General features: G+C 44.4%; 1 protein-coding gene across 1 annotated transcript in view; it reads left to right on the forward strand.

Moving 5' to 3' along the window:
• Window positions 1–212: 212 nt before the first annotated feature.
• The window catches only part of MUC4 (mucin 4, cell surface associated), a 49,497-nt gene continuing 32,929 nt past the window's right edge, over window positions 213–16,780 (forward strand). The window contains 1 exon segment of the mRNA XM_059920891.1: window positions 213–419. Within this exon segment, the coding sequence (XP_059776874.1) occupies window positions 338–419 (82 nt within the window). The 5' untranslated portion in view covers window positions 213–337.

Here is a 16,780-nt window from a genome sequence, read left to right on the forward strand (position 1 = left end):
TCCTGGTTTCTATTCCTCTACATGCCCCTCCCATCCCTCCCCCTACTTGGCTCAGGCTGACTAGGAACGGAGCAAAGGGTGTATCTGTGTTTATATTTTTTATTTTTTCCTGGTGGGGGAAGGGGGTGGAGATTGAGGAAAGAAAAGATATGGCAAGGATGATTGGCACGGGGCCCCGCCTTCTTTTGTCCGCTTCCCCTGGTACTCTGGCCCCTCAGGGAAATACACCTGTTTAAGGCCAGCAGCCAGCGGGGACAGGTTCACCTCTGCTCCTCACACAACCACTTCGGTGCTGACGAGCTTCCCCAGGGGAGCGTGAGGGACTCTTTCCGGAGCCATGAGGGGTGTCCACTGGAGGAGGGTCCCTTGTGTGTTCCTGGGCTGCTTGTGTTCCTGCGTCCTTGGGCCAGTGCTCCTGGGTAAGTGATGCACCTGGGGCAGCATTCTGGGGACGGGGTACCTGACTTCACCGATCCCATCCGAGGAGCTGGGGTCTGTCATGGGAGAGAGACAGAGAGGCAGAGAGAGGTGAATGGATAGAGATGGGACAATATGGGGGAGAGAGAGGGAGAACGCTAAAGAGACCGAGGAAGGAGGATGTAGAGACAGAGAGAAGCAGGGAGATGGGGGAGTGTCCTGGTTTGGGGAAACCCACTGGGGGAACCAGGGCTTATTTTGTGGAAAGAGACAGGTAGGCAGAACTGTAGAAAAAGGGAGAGAGAGTTGAGAAGGAATGACACAGAAAAACAAGAAAGCTGGATAACAACTGGAAGAAAAACTTACAGAAAGATATAGAGTCAGAGGAAAAGACAGGTGAGAAACAGATGAGTCAAAGCAAAGTAGATCCAGAGAGAGGAGGGAATCAGAGGAGACAGGCAGGATGGAAAGGAAGGACCAGGGGAGAAAAGAAGCGACTGGCTTGGAGAAAAAATGCAGGACTAAAGGGCAGCTGAGACAGGCAGTCGGCTTCTTGCCTCTGAACTTGGGTTTAAAAGCTTCCTCTTGGGCTAATGCCCCCAGGGCAGGGCTCACAGCCCAGGTGTTGGCCTTGGCCTCCGCCACACCCTGACTGCCCACCTCTGTCTGGAGCTGCAAGTAGAGCTGGAACTAAGGCCTTTTGGAGAAGCTCCCCCTGGGTCCCCTGTCCCTTCCTCACTACCTTCCAAGCTGCCCCCCTGGCCCCAGGGCCAGGTTTCGTTCTGTATTTCAGGGTGTCTGAGTCTTCTGAACGTCTCTGGGGCCAGGAGAGGGTGAGGGGTCAGGACCCCAAACCGAAGATATAATCACAGCTCCCTCCCCTCCTCAGCAGGCCTGGGGAACCTTCACCCAAGGAATCATTTCTCACACAGTGGGTCAGAGGAACACACTCTCTTACAGATAGTAAGAGGCACAATGCCAGGGATGTGGAAGATTCCACCTTCCTTGAAATGTTTAAGGGCTTGGCTAAGACCAAACAGAATGCCCACCCTCTATACCACCCTCACACCCAAAGCCCCTCATCCTCCCTACTCATCATGCAGTGAGGAAACAGAGGCCAGAAGGAGCCTTCGGAACCTTCTGTTGCCAGCCCCACAGGGTCTGTTCCTGGGGGTAAACTAAGGGGTGTCTGTAGGAGTCATGACCATGGGCAATGGGGAGAAGGTGGTTTGGATTTAGGGAACCTTGGGTCCAGTCTTGGCTTTGCTGCTAAGTGATCTGGTCCCATTACCAGGTCCTATTGTATCTCTCTCCAGGCCTCCGTTCCCCAATGGAAAAAGGATGGCATGACCTCTGGATTGCTGAGTTCTTAAGTTTTGATATTCTGTGATTTAAAGTCAACACAAAAAGTGTTCAGTACCGGCCCTGCACTCAGCCCTGCATTAGGGTTGTCAAGGTCAGGAGGAGCCACGAAGTGTGTGGAGAGGAGCCCGAAGGGGCAAGGACTGGGGTGGGAGTGGGCAGGGGAAGGCAGGTGGGGAGCAATGGGGTGTGAGCGAGAGGAGGACCTTGAAGTTGGAAGGGAGTCCCCATGATGGCTCTGAAGCCGCGCAGGGTGCCCTGGAACCGAGTCCTGTGCATTGCGAAAGGGCACAAGATGGAGCAGGGCCAGGAAAGGAGGGGGAGTGGGATGGGAGGTGGTGCCCCAGGCATGTGACTGAGCATCCAGAGGATCTTGGAGGGAAAAGTAGTCTCTGCTGGACAGGCAGTGAGTCCCCCACATCTGCCGGGGTGGGGAGTTCTGGGAAAGTGGGAACTGGTCAGTCCCATTCCGTTGGCTCCCTGAAGGGGACCCACGAGTGACCTGCCTATATCTGAACCCAGGGTCTGCTTCCACATTGCTGCCAACACCCTCACCCAGGCCTGGGTCATCCTTGGAGCAGGTGTCTGAGTCTTCACCCCAGGGTGAAGGGAGAAACCCTGGGGTTTCCATGAAGGTGCTGTAGTGTAAGGGCTTCCTTAGGAAAAAGCCCTGGATCCTGAAGGGGAAACGGGAAGAGAAGGGTGGACAGAGGTGGACTGGACAGGGAGCCAGCGGAGACGTGGTGCCTACAGGTGGCTCCCGGCAGGAATGGCTTAGAAGGAAGCCTGGCAACCCTGATTCCACGTGCTCTGGCAAGAAAATGAGGTAAAATAAGCCTCAGTCTCCCATACTATCAGTGGCCCAGTAACCGAGGGGCCACCGCCCTGCACAGCCACTGGGAGACGATGGGACTGTAGCAAGTGCAGGACGGTGGAGATCCACAGCCACAGAGGGCCCCAGGGAGGGCTCTCCTGCTTCCCTTCTCTCCGAGAACCTCTAATCTGTCTGTCAGTTTAGGACAGGCCCACCCAACTTGCCACCAATGGCACCCAAGCCCTCCACAGGCTATCTGCCCCCCACCCCAGGAAACCCTCCCTGTGCTTATGGACATCCAAAAGGAGAAAGTCCCTGAACAGGAAAATCAATCAAATTTCAGTCAATGGCTTGCAAAATGTATAGCAAAAATCAGGAAGTTCAAACCAGAAGACCCCATGTCAAAATTGCCTCTTACCAGCCCAGGGGATGTGAGAAAAGAACCTTTAACTTGGTGTCTTCATTGGCAAAATTAGTGAAGTGGAAAGAAGCTATTTCACAGGGTTGTGGTGAAGATTAAATAAGGTAGTATCTAGTACAAAGTAGAAGATCCATAATATCTTGTTTGACAGACAGACCACTGCATGTTATTTTTTAAATTTTAATTTAATTTTATTTTACAATGTATTAAACTATAGTTGATTTTCAATATTGTGTTAGTTTCAGGTGTACACCTTCAGATTCTTTTCCATTATAGGTTATTACAAGATATTGAATACAGTTTCATGTGCCATACAGTAGATTCTTATATATCTATTTTATATACAGTAGTGTGTATCTATTAATCCCATACTCCTAATTTATCCCTGCCCCTCCTTTCCCCTTTGGTAACCATAAGTTTGTTTTCTACATCTGTGAGTCTATTTCTATCTTGTATACAGATTTATTTGTACTATTTTTTAGATTCTTCCTATAAGTGACGTCATATGATGTTTGTCTTTCTCTGCCTGACTTACTTCACTTAGTATGATACTGTCTAGGTCCATCCATGTTGTTGCAAATGGCAATATGTCGGGACCACTGCATTTCAGAGCTGGGAAGCTGGGGCAGGAGGATAATGGAGGCAGAGTGGAGAGGGCACCTCTGTTGGCTCGGAGGCATTCCCATTCATCCAAGGATCTTTGAGCTCTAAAAAGCCACCCTCAGTCTTCCTGTGGGTTTGCAAGGGTCCGCTTGGTTTATTCAGAATGTGGCATCTCGCATGAGCTGATGCTGAATGCCAGTTCCACCGTGCGGCAGAGGCCCCGCTCCCTGACACCACAGCTGCACGCTTCCTTGCGTGGCAATCTCCTCCACGCCCTTGGTTTCTGGACTCAGCTCCAGAGGCAGAGGCTGTCCTGGCAGGGTTTGACACACCAGTGATTTATCTCCGTTGCCAGGAGAGGCCAAGAAGCGGTCGGCCTTTTACGTGCTCAAACAAGCAGTTTGCTACCGTGTCTGTTCTCTGGTTTCGTGGTGCGGCTGAATGCTTCAGAGAAGCACCCACCAAGCCACCTCTCCCAAGGCCAGGACTAAGGACTTTCCAGCCATCTCTCCTCCTAATTCTAACCTTTCGCCTTCCACCAGGCTGAATTCATGGCAGCAAATACTTAGTCACTGTTGTGTCCCTGTCCCCAACACAGCACTGAAGAGTTCAGTTGAAATGAACTCAATTTGTTGGCGTTTCATAGAGGTTTAAATACTCAACATTTTCCATGAGACTCCAGAGCAGCCCCAGGAACTGGGCGTCTGTGTTTGCACACGAAGCCTCCATAGTCGTGGCCAGGCTCCTACGGAGGGTGCTGGCTTAGCGGCAGGCAGCTCGGTTCTCCTCGTGTGCATTTTTAAGGTCTGCAAAGACATCTCCGCTCTATACAGATGTCCCCAACTAAAATTGCAGTTGGAGTTTGACAGTGGGTTTGGAGAAATTCAGAACAGGAAAGAGTGTGGAGTTATTCATTCACTTGCTGAATTTCCACTCATGCCAAATGCCCTGGACACAAGGATGACGAAGTCATGGTTCCAGCCTCCCAAGCTTGTGTGAGGTCACACAGCCTGTAAATAAGGCAGCTGGGCCTAGAAGGCAGGTCCCCTGACTCCTCGGTCACTGCATTTGCATTGTGGTACACAAGCTCTACAAACCAGCCCTGCTCATTGATAGAGGATGAACAGAAGCACCCACACCTCGTGCTGAGATATTCATTCGTTCATTCATTCATTCATACATTTGTTAGCTAAACAACTATTTAAGGAGCGTCTCCTATGTGCCTGACATTGTTCTAGGGCAGTGCTGTGTGAACACAGTGAAGAATGGAACAGATGGGGCCCAGCCTCCTGGAGCTAAGATCTAGTATGCAGAGAGATATGAAATAATTACAGAAAAATTCCCAACTGCAAATGTGGTGTTATGTTGAACAGGTATTATGATGAGAGTAAAATAGGGAAACTTCATTTGGATTAGTAAATCCACCAAGGTCTCTCTGAGGAAGTGCCGTACATATGAGCTGAGACCTGAAGGTTAAGTAGTAAGTGAGGTGGAAATTGGTAGGGTTGGGGGGAGTAGGGGGGGAGTGGAGGAGGAAGAGGAAGCATGAGCCAGGCAGGGGAAGATGGGCAGAGCAAGGAAAGAGCTTGACCCTTTGGAGGACTTGAAAGAGGTAGACAGGTCCAGATGATATAAGCCTTGTAAGCTGTGGAATGGATTGTGGATTTTAAGGAACTAAAATGCGCAGACAGTAAGGGGTTTTAGGTAAAGGATTGATGTGATCAGATCTGAACTTTGGAATGGTTGCTCTGGATACCATGGAGGGAAATGGATTGGAAGGGGACAAGGGTAAAACAAAAACTAGTTAGGAGCTGGCTGCGGGAGTCCAGCCCCAAGGTACCATGGCATGGCCTGGTGGTAGCAATGGAGATCTGGGAAGAGAGTGGATAACTGTAAAAACAGCAGCAAACAGAGCTTCTGCCATAATAAGGACGTAGTCACAAGGATTGCTGCCTTTGCCAGGATCTCAGGACCTTGTAAAGACCAAGATAACAGGCAGTGCAGAGTGCCGTTTACTGAGCTTACGTACTGAGCTAAGCATTTAACATACATTACCCCATTGGTATTACTATTATCTACCATCATCCCACTTTTATAGATAAGGACCTCAAGCCTCAGAGAGGTCAAGTAACTTGCCCAAGTCAAACAGTGAATGTTGGTCAGTTCGACTCTGGAAACAACGGTCATTTTTTTTTGAAATTGAGGTATGGTTGATTTATAATGTTGTGTTAGATTCTGGTATACAGCAAAGTGATTCAGTTATATGTATTGATATATACATATATATTATTTTTCATATTCTTTTCCATTATGGTTTATTTTAAGATATTGAATATAGTCCCCTGTGCTATACAGTAGGACCCTGTTGTTTATCTATTTTACATGTAGTAGTGTATATCTGTTAATCCCAAATTCCTAATTTATCCCTCCCCGCTTCCCCCTTGGTAACCATGAGTTTGTTTTCTATCTATGTCTGTGAGTCTGTGGAACCCACACTCTTAACCACTTGTCTCCATTGACTTGTCCCTGTCAGTCTCAGAAAGGACCTTGTTAGGGGGCATCAGCAGTACCACGTCTGTTTGGAATCACAGCTAAAACAACCAAACAAACACCAAATCATAATAGTTACTACCATATCATTTTCCTGCTTCATTCCCTACTCCCCCAAGTCAGAGACCAGCTGACCTGTGTTCTGAGGGAACCGGGGTATCGGAAAAGTCACTGATGTCTTTACAGCTTTCTCAACATTTCTTCTTTTCCTCATCAGTAAATGGAGCAATCTCCTTAGAGCTGACTGCTAAAAAAAATTAGGTCAATAACACCAAAGAAAATTGACTTCACAGTTGGCTTCAAAGCAAGAACTTTCTCTCTCCTTCCCAACTGTACCCACTGAAGTCACACCCCAAACAATGCCTATTCTTCACCTTGGATATCACCACAGGTCATTTGACCTAATGTCTGGTGTAGCAGACATTAGGTGTAGCAGCATTGAGGTTGTCCTGATGATAACCCCAGAAGCTCTGGAACCAAGTCAAGAAGTGTCACAACCTAGCTTTTACCGTCTGTTCAGCACAGCTCCAAATTTCCTTTTCCTCGATGCCCTCCTTGCCTCAGAAGTCCCATCTCCAGCTTCCAATATCTTGGTTTCAGAGCTTGTCTCTCCCTGGCCCCAGTCGAGGCAGGCCCACCCTCCTAGCCAGGGGTGGCCCTCAGGAGTCTGGCTACCGTTTGCCACAGCAGTGTTCACACTGCCCAGGCTGCAGCCATCGTGTTGGTCTTCTGACCCCGGGACCATTGTGACAGTCACAGGAGAAATTGATGCCATTTCACCCTCTCTCAGCTAAAGGGACCAAAGACCAGGGGATGGGAACACATGAACTCATTCATTCAACAGATGTCTACGAAGTAATTCCTGTATGCCAGCCATCGTTCCAGGTGCTGGAGATATCTTGAGATCAGTTATCCTAAGGGCATTTTGAGTTAGCATCTTTCCTCATCATGAATTCTAGGAACAGTGGAGGAAAGATACACAGCAGACACAACAGTGGTCACAGTTTCTGTTTCCTCTAACAGCAGGAACACAAACACAACCACCAGCTCCATTGTCACCCGTCACAGTTCCTATAGCAGGGGCTCCAACAGCCATCACATCCATCACCTAACACCCACCCATCATCCCTGAGGGGCAGCTCTGGGAAGTTTCCAGCTCCCAAATCCTGACCACAGAAGGGCAGAAGCCTGAAATCACCCACAGCCCAGGAACCTCTCAGAAATTTCAGCCTTTGGTCACCAAGAATTTCTGAGAGAATGACAGTCTTCATCCTTGATGCTGGGAAGTGAGACCCAGCTGTCTGTGAGCAGCAGTCTCTACATCCTCCTTCCTCCTCTGTGGGAGGGGCTGAGGCTGCATCCCGTTGAAGATGGGGGGTTATGCCGATTCTGAGACTGATACACATACAAATGGCCCTGGTCTCCCTGCATAGGATGGCAAGGAGGGTGGTTATGCCTCTTTCCTCCAACTTCTTCACAACTTTCAGAGCACCTGCCACCCATCTGTGAGTCAACTTTCTCTTCAAGGTGAATCTTGCAGTTGAGTGATTTCCTTGGCTCTATACTGCCCTAGGCACAGCCCGGTGAAGAGCCCCACAAATCAGGAAATAACAGCAGAAAAGTGAAACTTTGTGGGTGATACGGCATATGGGTTCCTCACCTCCAGTTCCAAGAATAACTCAAGACAAACAGACCAGGCACTAAGAAGAAGCCTCTGCCCACAATGCACGCAAGCAAGACACAGGCTTTGTTTTCTCCTCAGGGAGTGACTTCACCACTATGTGGGAACGCTATCTCCCACTATCATCACCGCTTCTGCCACCATTCCTTCACCTGAGTCAACAGCACACCCATCACCGCCTCATACCTGTGGAGTCACCAGAGGGCCACACAGGAGAAATGAGGCCTATCAGCACCATCACACTGGCCGTCCCCGCAGCCCTGAGAGCACTGGGGCAACAGCTGGTCATCTCCCCCTGGACACAGTTCAAGGGGAGAAGAATAACGGCCTTGCGGGGACATCTCTGACTGCAGTGGTAGCAGAGAAATCCATGGCGGGTTCCAGCACTGCGAGTGAGGAACGCCCCACCTCAGTGCCAGCTCCGGTGTCCTCACTGTCCTCAGATGCAGGTTCCTCCTCTGGAAGAACTTCTTCCACTAAAACTATCCATTTTAGGTGACACGTGTCTTCTGACAGCAGTCTTATCACCGCAAGAGGTCAACAGCCATCACAACTCACTCCAACATCATCACAGACAAGGAGACACCAAGAAAATTGGCAGAAGCCTCCTGGTGTCACTTACCCCTGAAAATGTGTCAGACTTGTTCCCAGGCTCAGACCACTGCACGTGGCAAGCCAAGAGCTCGGGCAGGTCAGTCACCGTCCCTTACTTTATCTCTCCTGAGGTAGTGTTAGGAGAGCCCAAATTGTGGAGAGGCCATGAACTTGGTGACAGCCCCACAGCTGAGCCCTGTCCCTCACAAGGTATGCAATGTTGGGCAAGTCACTTAGCCTGTCCAAATCTCAGTTTCCTCATCTGTGAAATGGGGGTACTGTTAACTAAGAGAAGCTATAAAGCACTCCACAAATATGTGGTATCAAAATTGTTATTACTTATAGAGTGAAAATATGCCTGATGAGAGAAGTATGAAATAAATTCCTATTCCCAATGGTGGGGGTCAGTTAATCACAAGTCAGTTGACACTCAAGAACTTGATGTGAAGACAGTGTCTCCACAGAAACTGTCAATAGGGTAGAAATGCCTTGGTAAGAGGCATTCCTTATTACAGAAACCATTCTGCAGTGCAGACAGAGCCACTGACAAGGCTCTCAAACACTCTTCTCAGCCACAACCAGAGGAAGGTCAGCCAGCACCAAGTGGCCTCCCTCTGAGGACCCTGGTTTCCTTATCAGTAGTGAGAGGATGACAGGACCAATTCCAGCCACCAGTCTCCATGGCTCTGATAAAACAATGAGACCCTGCCCTCAGGATCCAAGCAGCTGCCTTCTAGGGCAGGCAATCCAGGTGTTTTCTAAAGCGATCCCTGCTACAGAGACGATAGTAGAAATTCCCCTTCCTGGTCCCCATAGCTGAAGATCAGCCCAGCAGTGGTGTGATGGAAGCTAAGAGTCAGGGTGGGAAATGGAGGAATCGGGAAGAGCAGTTAAGAGGTAGCTGCAATAGTTAATGACAATAACACAGCAAAGTGAACAGGAGACAGTGTGGGAGAAATACAGTAATTTGGAGGAATAATAGTTGGTTCCAAACTCTGTTGCTGGCAACAAGGAAGAGGAAGGAATCAAAGATGACTCAGGGATTTCTGGCCTGAATATCTGGGTTACAGTTAACTGAAGTTACAATTAACCTAAGGAAGGAAGATAGAAGAAACAGTTTGAGAGAAAGTTCAACTTGGACATGTTGCATTTGACAGGCCAGCCAGGAAATGTCTGGAAAAGTGAGTCTGGAAAATGGGTGTGAAGTCAGGGTAGAATTATGTATTTGTAAGGTGTGAACATAGATGTAATTTAGCCAGAGAGAAAGTGTGGAAGGAGAGGGGAAGGGCTGGAGTTGATCCCCGAAGGCTGACTTCATCTGGGAGCTGAGGAGGGAAGAGAAGAGGTGAAGGGAACAAAAGGAACAAGGAATGTGTTGGGAGGAAAGAATCCTTCAGCTTCTGTGAGGGCAATACTGTGCAAATACCAAAGGGACACTGGTCAGGGAGAGACTGTTGAGGTAGATGCTCAATAAATGTTTGTTGAATGAGTGAATGGATGGTGCCAAATTTTACAGAAATTAATGGGAACTGAGAAGAAAATTTGTTTTGGTGCTTAGGAAGGAGTTTTTTGGTAACATTGGGGGAAAGTGTTTTCAGTGAGGTGACTGAGGTGGAGGAGAGAGAATAAGGAGTAGATGATAAAGAACACGTGGAGAGTGTAGACCCTTCTGTCAGGATGCTCACCTGAAACGACAGATAGGGATGTGGAGGACACAATATGGATGAGAGACTTTTATTTTAGGTCAAGAAAGACCTGGGCATGATAGTCAGGAGAAGAGAAGGAGCAATGCAGAAAGGGGCCCTCGGACAGAGAGAAGTGATGGACTAAACCATCTGAGGGGGGAAGGAGGAAACAGACAGGGCACTGGGCATGCGTACGTGCGTGCGTGTACACAGCCTTTCAGTGAAGACTTAGCCTTTCTTTTTAGGTAGGATAGGGTACCTGGTGAAGGCAGAGACATTTCCTGGTGGAGAGGTTTTTGGGACATTGAAGGAGATCAAGTTAGATGGCTTTGGTCTTTTCAGTGAAGTAGAAGGTAGAGTGTCGTAGAGAAAGGAGGGAGAGGACGGGAGAGGAGAGGAGGGAAGGGGAGGGGAGAGGAAGGGAGAGGAGAGGAGAAACATATTTCTCTCAAATATCAACTCTCCACAGTCAAATCCTTAGCTCTCTGCTCTGCAAATATATTACGTATTTGGCCAGGGTGAGAATGACAACGGGCTTCCGTTGTCTAACAATCTGATGAAAACGGAAAAGCCTGACTTGAGTTCTGCTAAAAGACAAGGTCAGTTCATTCCAGCAAAGCTTGAGCAGCAAGAATAAGGCTGGGAATATTCTTTAGAACAAAGCTTGGTCAAGACCCCCAATATCCGTGACTTCAGTAAGGTGGTTTTAGCTTACAAAAAAATGTTAAGAGCAGATACTATCATTTTAAGGATGGTGTTTCTTAAAATGTAGCCCATAGACCACCTGTATCAGAATCACCCTGGGCACATGTTAAAATGCAGGTTTCTGGATCCCATCCCACACATGGGGAATCGGAAGGGGTGGTAGGACCCAGAACGTATCCTTACAAGCTCCCGTAGGGATTTGGATGCACCCTATCTTTTGAGAACCACTTTCTTACCAATAACAACTTCTCTATAGCCTTCCTCCCTCACCAGGATTTCGTGCCTAAGAATAACCTACTCAAGTTTAGCAGGTTGGGTTATCTGCAAATTATTTTCATAAATAGCTGAATAATCTGCTGAAGGAGCAGCTTAAGACATTGTTTAAATGGTGGTGAAAGACAAATACAATACTGTAGTTTTGATGTAACTAATGCTAATCTCTTCCTTCTAACAACGAGCCCAACAGATTTAGAACTTGTTAAGACTGCACCTAACAGTAAAACTCTGTCATCAACGTGAAGGGACTCACTTGCCTTCTTATACACTGGAGCAGGAGACTCTAATCAACTCAGCGCATGGTTAGCAAGTTCTTTAAAGATTCAAAAGGACACAGCCCTGTTTGACAATATTTAAAATTGGTACTGCCAAAACAAGATTTTTCTCAAAGGGAGTGGGTATTGGGAAACATGTACTTGCTCATATACTGCCAGTGGGACTGTACATTAGCACAGCTTTTCTGCAAAGAAATTTGGCAGTATGTATCAATGACATGAAGACTTTTATAACAGCATTAACCAGTAATTCCACTTACAGAAATTTATGTTGAGGAAATGAGCTGAAATAATGAAAACAAAACAAAATATCATACAGGAAGATAGTCATCAAAGCTTTATTTATAGTAAACAGCCTAAGTGTCAAACAGTAAGTTAATTATGGGAATATTATTTGATGTAAAAAGGTGATGTCCAATGTTCCACAAGGGACACAGACTCTCTCCCTCTCTTTCTCTCTCTCTCTCTCTTTCCCTCTCTCTCTCTCTCTCATCCACACACCCACACCCACACACACACACACACTAGCAACACATGGAACAAGCATAAAATAAGGTTTATTAAGGAAAAACTTCCAAGCAAAGTGCACATGATCCCTGAGCTCTCATTATTTCACAGAGAGGGGGTTATAGCAGGACACAATGGAGGAAGTGTTCTAGGAGAGAGACCTGCCCTTGTGCTGCTGCTGTTTGTAGGGAAATGGGAATGGTAACAATGCAAGTTTTCAGGTTGAGGGAATGGCTTTGTTAGGAAAGGGGACCTCCAGAACTCAGCCAGTGGTGTTCACGTAAAACACCCAAGATCTTGCTGTTGACATTAGCTGGCCCAATCCCCCTGAGCCAGCTCTTCCATGCCTACAAAAGGAGGAAAAGAAAGAACTACCATCAGAGACAGGAAAGATTTGTTTTTCTTCAGGCTATCTGTACAAAGAATAAAAGCATGAAGAAATGCTTATGATATCAGGTAAAATGTTTAAAAAGAATGCAAAGTTATATATGCTAGGTAAGTTGAACTATATATTTTTTAAAGCATAGGAAAAATCTTGGAAGGACACATAACAATGTGATTGTCTGGGGAGTGAGATTATGGGGTTTTGGTCTTTCAAAGATCTATAGTTTACAATTTTTATATAATGAGTATGTCTTCTTTAATATATTTCAATATCGTATAACTTTGTCCATAAAGATTAAGCACATCTTTTGTTGGATTTATTCTTAGGTACTTTATATTTGTCACTATCAAAAACACTACCACCAAAAAACTTTTTTTTGCTGATGTATAGGAATGCAGTCATTTAAAAATTTTTTGGGCATATATGTAAAACTTTGCTAATGATTTATAAATTTAGGGAGTTTTCTATGTAAACAGTTATATCACCTGCAAATAATCACACATTTGTTTCTTCCCTTCCATACCAAAAAGAACTTCTCTATACCTTCATACCTTTGTTTATTTTTCTTATTTTATTGCACTGGCTAGACCTCAGCCTGATGTCGAATAGAAGTTGTTATAGCTGGCATCCTGGACTCATTCTGAATTTTAAAGGAAATATTTCCAATGTTTTATCTTTAAGTATGATGTTTACTACGGGGTTTTATTGATATTGTTGAGCAGGTTAAGGGAGTTCACTTCTGTTTTTAGTTTGCTAGGAATTTTAACGGGATGAGTATTGAATTTTATCAAATAGTTTTTCTGCATCTGTTGTGATGATCATGTTTTCCCTTCCTTCTGTTTATATGATGATTTATATATTTTAATAAAGTTTTATATTTTTCTTCTATTTCTGGTTTAAACAGCTTGATCATGATTTTTTTTTATAAATCCAATATTGAACTTAGCTTGTTAATATTTTGTTTAAGACATTTCCGTCCACATTATTACTGAGATTTACTGATCTATAGTTTTCCTTTCTTACACTGTCTTTGCATCTTGGTATTATACTAACCTTACAAAATTAGTTGTAGAGCATTCCCTCTTTTACTAAACTCTGGAAGAGTTTGTATAAATTGAAATTATCTATTCCTTGAATGTCTGGTGAAAATTGCCTATAAAATCATCTCGACCTACATTTTGTGAGGGATGGACTTTTTCTCTTTTAACTGATGATTCAGTTTGGAATAGTTTATATTCAGATTTCTTATTTTTTTCTCAATCACTTTTCTTTTTTTCCTTTTTAAATTTATTTATTTATTTTGGCTGTGTTGGGTCTTTGTTACTGCACATGGGCTTTTCTCTAGTTGCGGTGAGCAGGGGCTACTCTTCCTTGCGGTGCGCAGGCTTCTCACTGTGGTGGCTTCTCTTATTGCGGAGCATAGGCTTTAGGCACGTGGGCTTCAGTAGTTGAGGCTCACGGGCTTAGTTGCTCCGCTGCATGTGGGATCTTCCTGGACCAGGGCTCGAACCAGTGTCCCCTGCATTGGCAGGTAGATTCTTAACCACTGCACCACCAGGGAAGTCCTCAATTACCTTTCTTTTCAATTTTTTAAATTGTGGTAAAATACACATACATAAAATTTACTATCATTACTGTTTTTGAGTGACATTAAATACATTTATAATGTTGCAGTACTGTCACCACCATCCATCCCCAGAATTCTTTTCACCCGTAAAACTGAAAGTCTATACCCATTAAACAATAACTCCCCACTTCCCTCTTCCCCCCAGCCCTTGGCAACTGCCATTCTACTTTCTGTCTCAATTTTGACAGGTCTAAGTACCTCATATAAGTGGAATCATACAATATTTATCTTTTTGTGACTTGCTTATTTCACTTAGCATAATGTCCTAAAGATTTGCCCATGTTGTAGCATATGTCAGAATTTTGTTCCTTTTTAAGGCTGAATAATATTCCATTGTACGTATATATCACATTTGGTTATCAACTTATCTATCAATAAATGTTGTCTGGGTTTGGTATCAGGGTAATGCTGGTCTAAAAGAATGAGTTAGAAAGTGTTCCTTCCTCTTCAATTTATTGGAAAGGTTTGAGAAGGATTGGTGTTAGTTTTTCTTTAAGTGTTTGGTAGAATTCACCAATGAAGCCATCAGGTCCAGTGCTTTTCTTTGTTGGTTCAATCTCCTTATGAGTTATAAGTCTGTTTGGATTTTCTGTTTCTTCATTATTTCCTTCCTTTTGCTAAGAGTGTGTCTATTTTGTCTTCAAAAAAACAACTTTTGGCCTTATTCTGTTTTCAATTGTTTTTCTATCACTAAGTTCTGTTCTTTTTTTATATATATACATTTATTTATTTATTTTTATTTTTTTAAATTTTATTTTTGGCTGCGTTGGGTCTTCGTTGCTGTGCGTGGGCTTTCTCTAGTTGTGGTGAGCAGGGGCTACTCTTCGTTGCGGTGTGCAGGCTTCTCATTGCAGTGGCTTCTCTTGTTGCAGGGCACGGGCTCTAGGCGTGCAGGCTTCAGTAGTTGTGGCACACGGGCTCAGTAGTTGTGGCTCGTGGGCTCTAGAGCACAGGCTCAGTAGTTGTGGTGCATGGGCTTAGTTGCTCCACGGCATGTGGGATCTTCCCGGACCAGGGCTCGAACCCATGTCTCCTGCATTTGTAGGCAGATTCTTAACCACTGCACCAGCAGGGAAGTCCTGCTGTTCTTAATTATATTGTTCATTCAGCTTTCTTTTTCTTTTTTCTTTCTGATTTTTCTAGTCCATCTTTTCACTGAGGGTTCCAGCTTTATGCAGAAGATACTCAATTTACAGTGTCCTGATCTAAGATTCTGTCTCCTTTCCCCATGCAGCCCTTAAATCCCCTAACTCTAGATCTCAGAAATACATGCAAATCTTGTGAGAGCACTTACTTATTCTCTTAGTTTGCAACTCCTTCGCTCCTGAGTGTCTCCCTCTCTTTCTTCTGTTCTCAGTTCAGCATTCAGACAACACTTATTACATATTATTTGTCATTTGCAGGTTTTGTAAAGGCTTATCTCTTCTGCCATATTGCTGGAAATGGAGCTGTACTACTTTTATAAACAAAAAAATCTTTACTTAAAAAATTGGGCTGTGCAGTCATGAAACTTTTGCTGCTGATACTGATTTTAGCAGAAGTGATGCAGGCTCTGACAAGATTTAATTGCCAAGAATCTATAATAGGTTTAGTAAGTTTGGCATGTAAATAGCTTCTGTCTGGTGACTCAAAGCCAGATGACAGAGCGTTGCTTTTATTTATGTTTTTAGGAAAATAAAATAAGCCTAATAATAATTGCATAGTGTATGTTTTCCAATCCAAACCTTATCTAGAGAAACCAAGTTTTGGAACTTTACTGAGGAGAGAGCAGGTATAGAATATGGAGTCTTACAAACAAATCTACTCATAATTCTGAATAAAGGAAGTCCCCTTTTAAAGTCTAAGCAGAGTCATTTTGGGTTAAATAGGAACCCAAGGACTTTCTAACACAGCTCTGCAGCTCAATCCATGCATTTGTCCATACCAGCTTAGAAGCGTGTCACCTGTAATTAGTTATTATTAATAAATAGTAGGTGAGTCACTTTCTTTTTAACAAATTAGAGCTGATTCATAGTCATTCTCACTCAAAAGTCTCAATTGTTTTCTTTTTAAAAAAATTTTACGGAAGTATAGTTGATTTATGATGTTGTATTAATTTCTGCTGTACAGCAAAGTGACTCAGTTATACATATATATATATATTCTTTTTCATATTCTTTTCCATTATGGTTTATCACAGGATATTGAATATCGTTCCCTTTACTACACAGTAGGACCTTGTTTATCCATTAAACTGCTTTCTTCAGAAGAGAAAGTGGTGAAATTGCAGTCACCTCCAGGAACAGCACTCAAACCTAAATTCTTCTCTAGGAGTTTGTCTCACTGTGAACTATATCCCTCCAACTAGTTGTGAGCACAGAGGTTAAAAAAATTTTTTTGAGAACAGCAAGGGACCTAATAAAAACCAAAAAGAGTAAGTTCCTAAGCGGGGGAAAGACTCACATTTTCTTGGTTTCTTCTTGGTTTAGAAGACTCATGGATCTTAAAGTTCAGGAGGATGGTATTCTCTCCTGGCTGACAGGGTTTGTCTGTAGCTAGTGTGAGTGCAGTCAAATATTTTAAATAAAATAGGTTGACATTTAAACATTTTGCCAGGCCAATAAATTGAAAAAAAATTAGGCATGATCAATTAAATTAACATCATGTTATGATGTGGTCAGGGCTAGAGTATGTGTACTTACTCATTAGGTTTCTGCTAGATTGGGACAAATGTTAAAAATTAAAATTAAAATTAAAAAAGGAAGAAATTTAATTTGCTTTTAAAAAAATGCTATAATTCAGGTTGAAAGGGTTAACACTCTCTCCCATTATGGAGTTTAAAATAGTCTGGTCACTATTCTAGTCTAATGCTGCCTTCTTTCTCATAAGGAAGATGAGT

The sequence above is a fragment of the Balaenoptera ricei genome, chromosome 4, assembly GCF_028023285.1.
Source record: "Balaenoptera ricei isolate mBalRic1 chromosome 4, mBalRic1.hap2, whole genome shotgun sequence".
NCBI classification, from domain to species: Eukaryota; Metazoa; Chordata; class Mammalia; order Artiodactyla; family Balaenopteridae; genus Balaenoptera; species Balaenoptera ricei.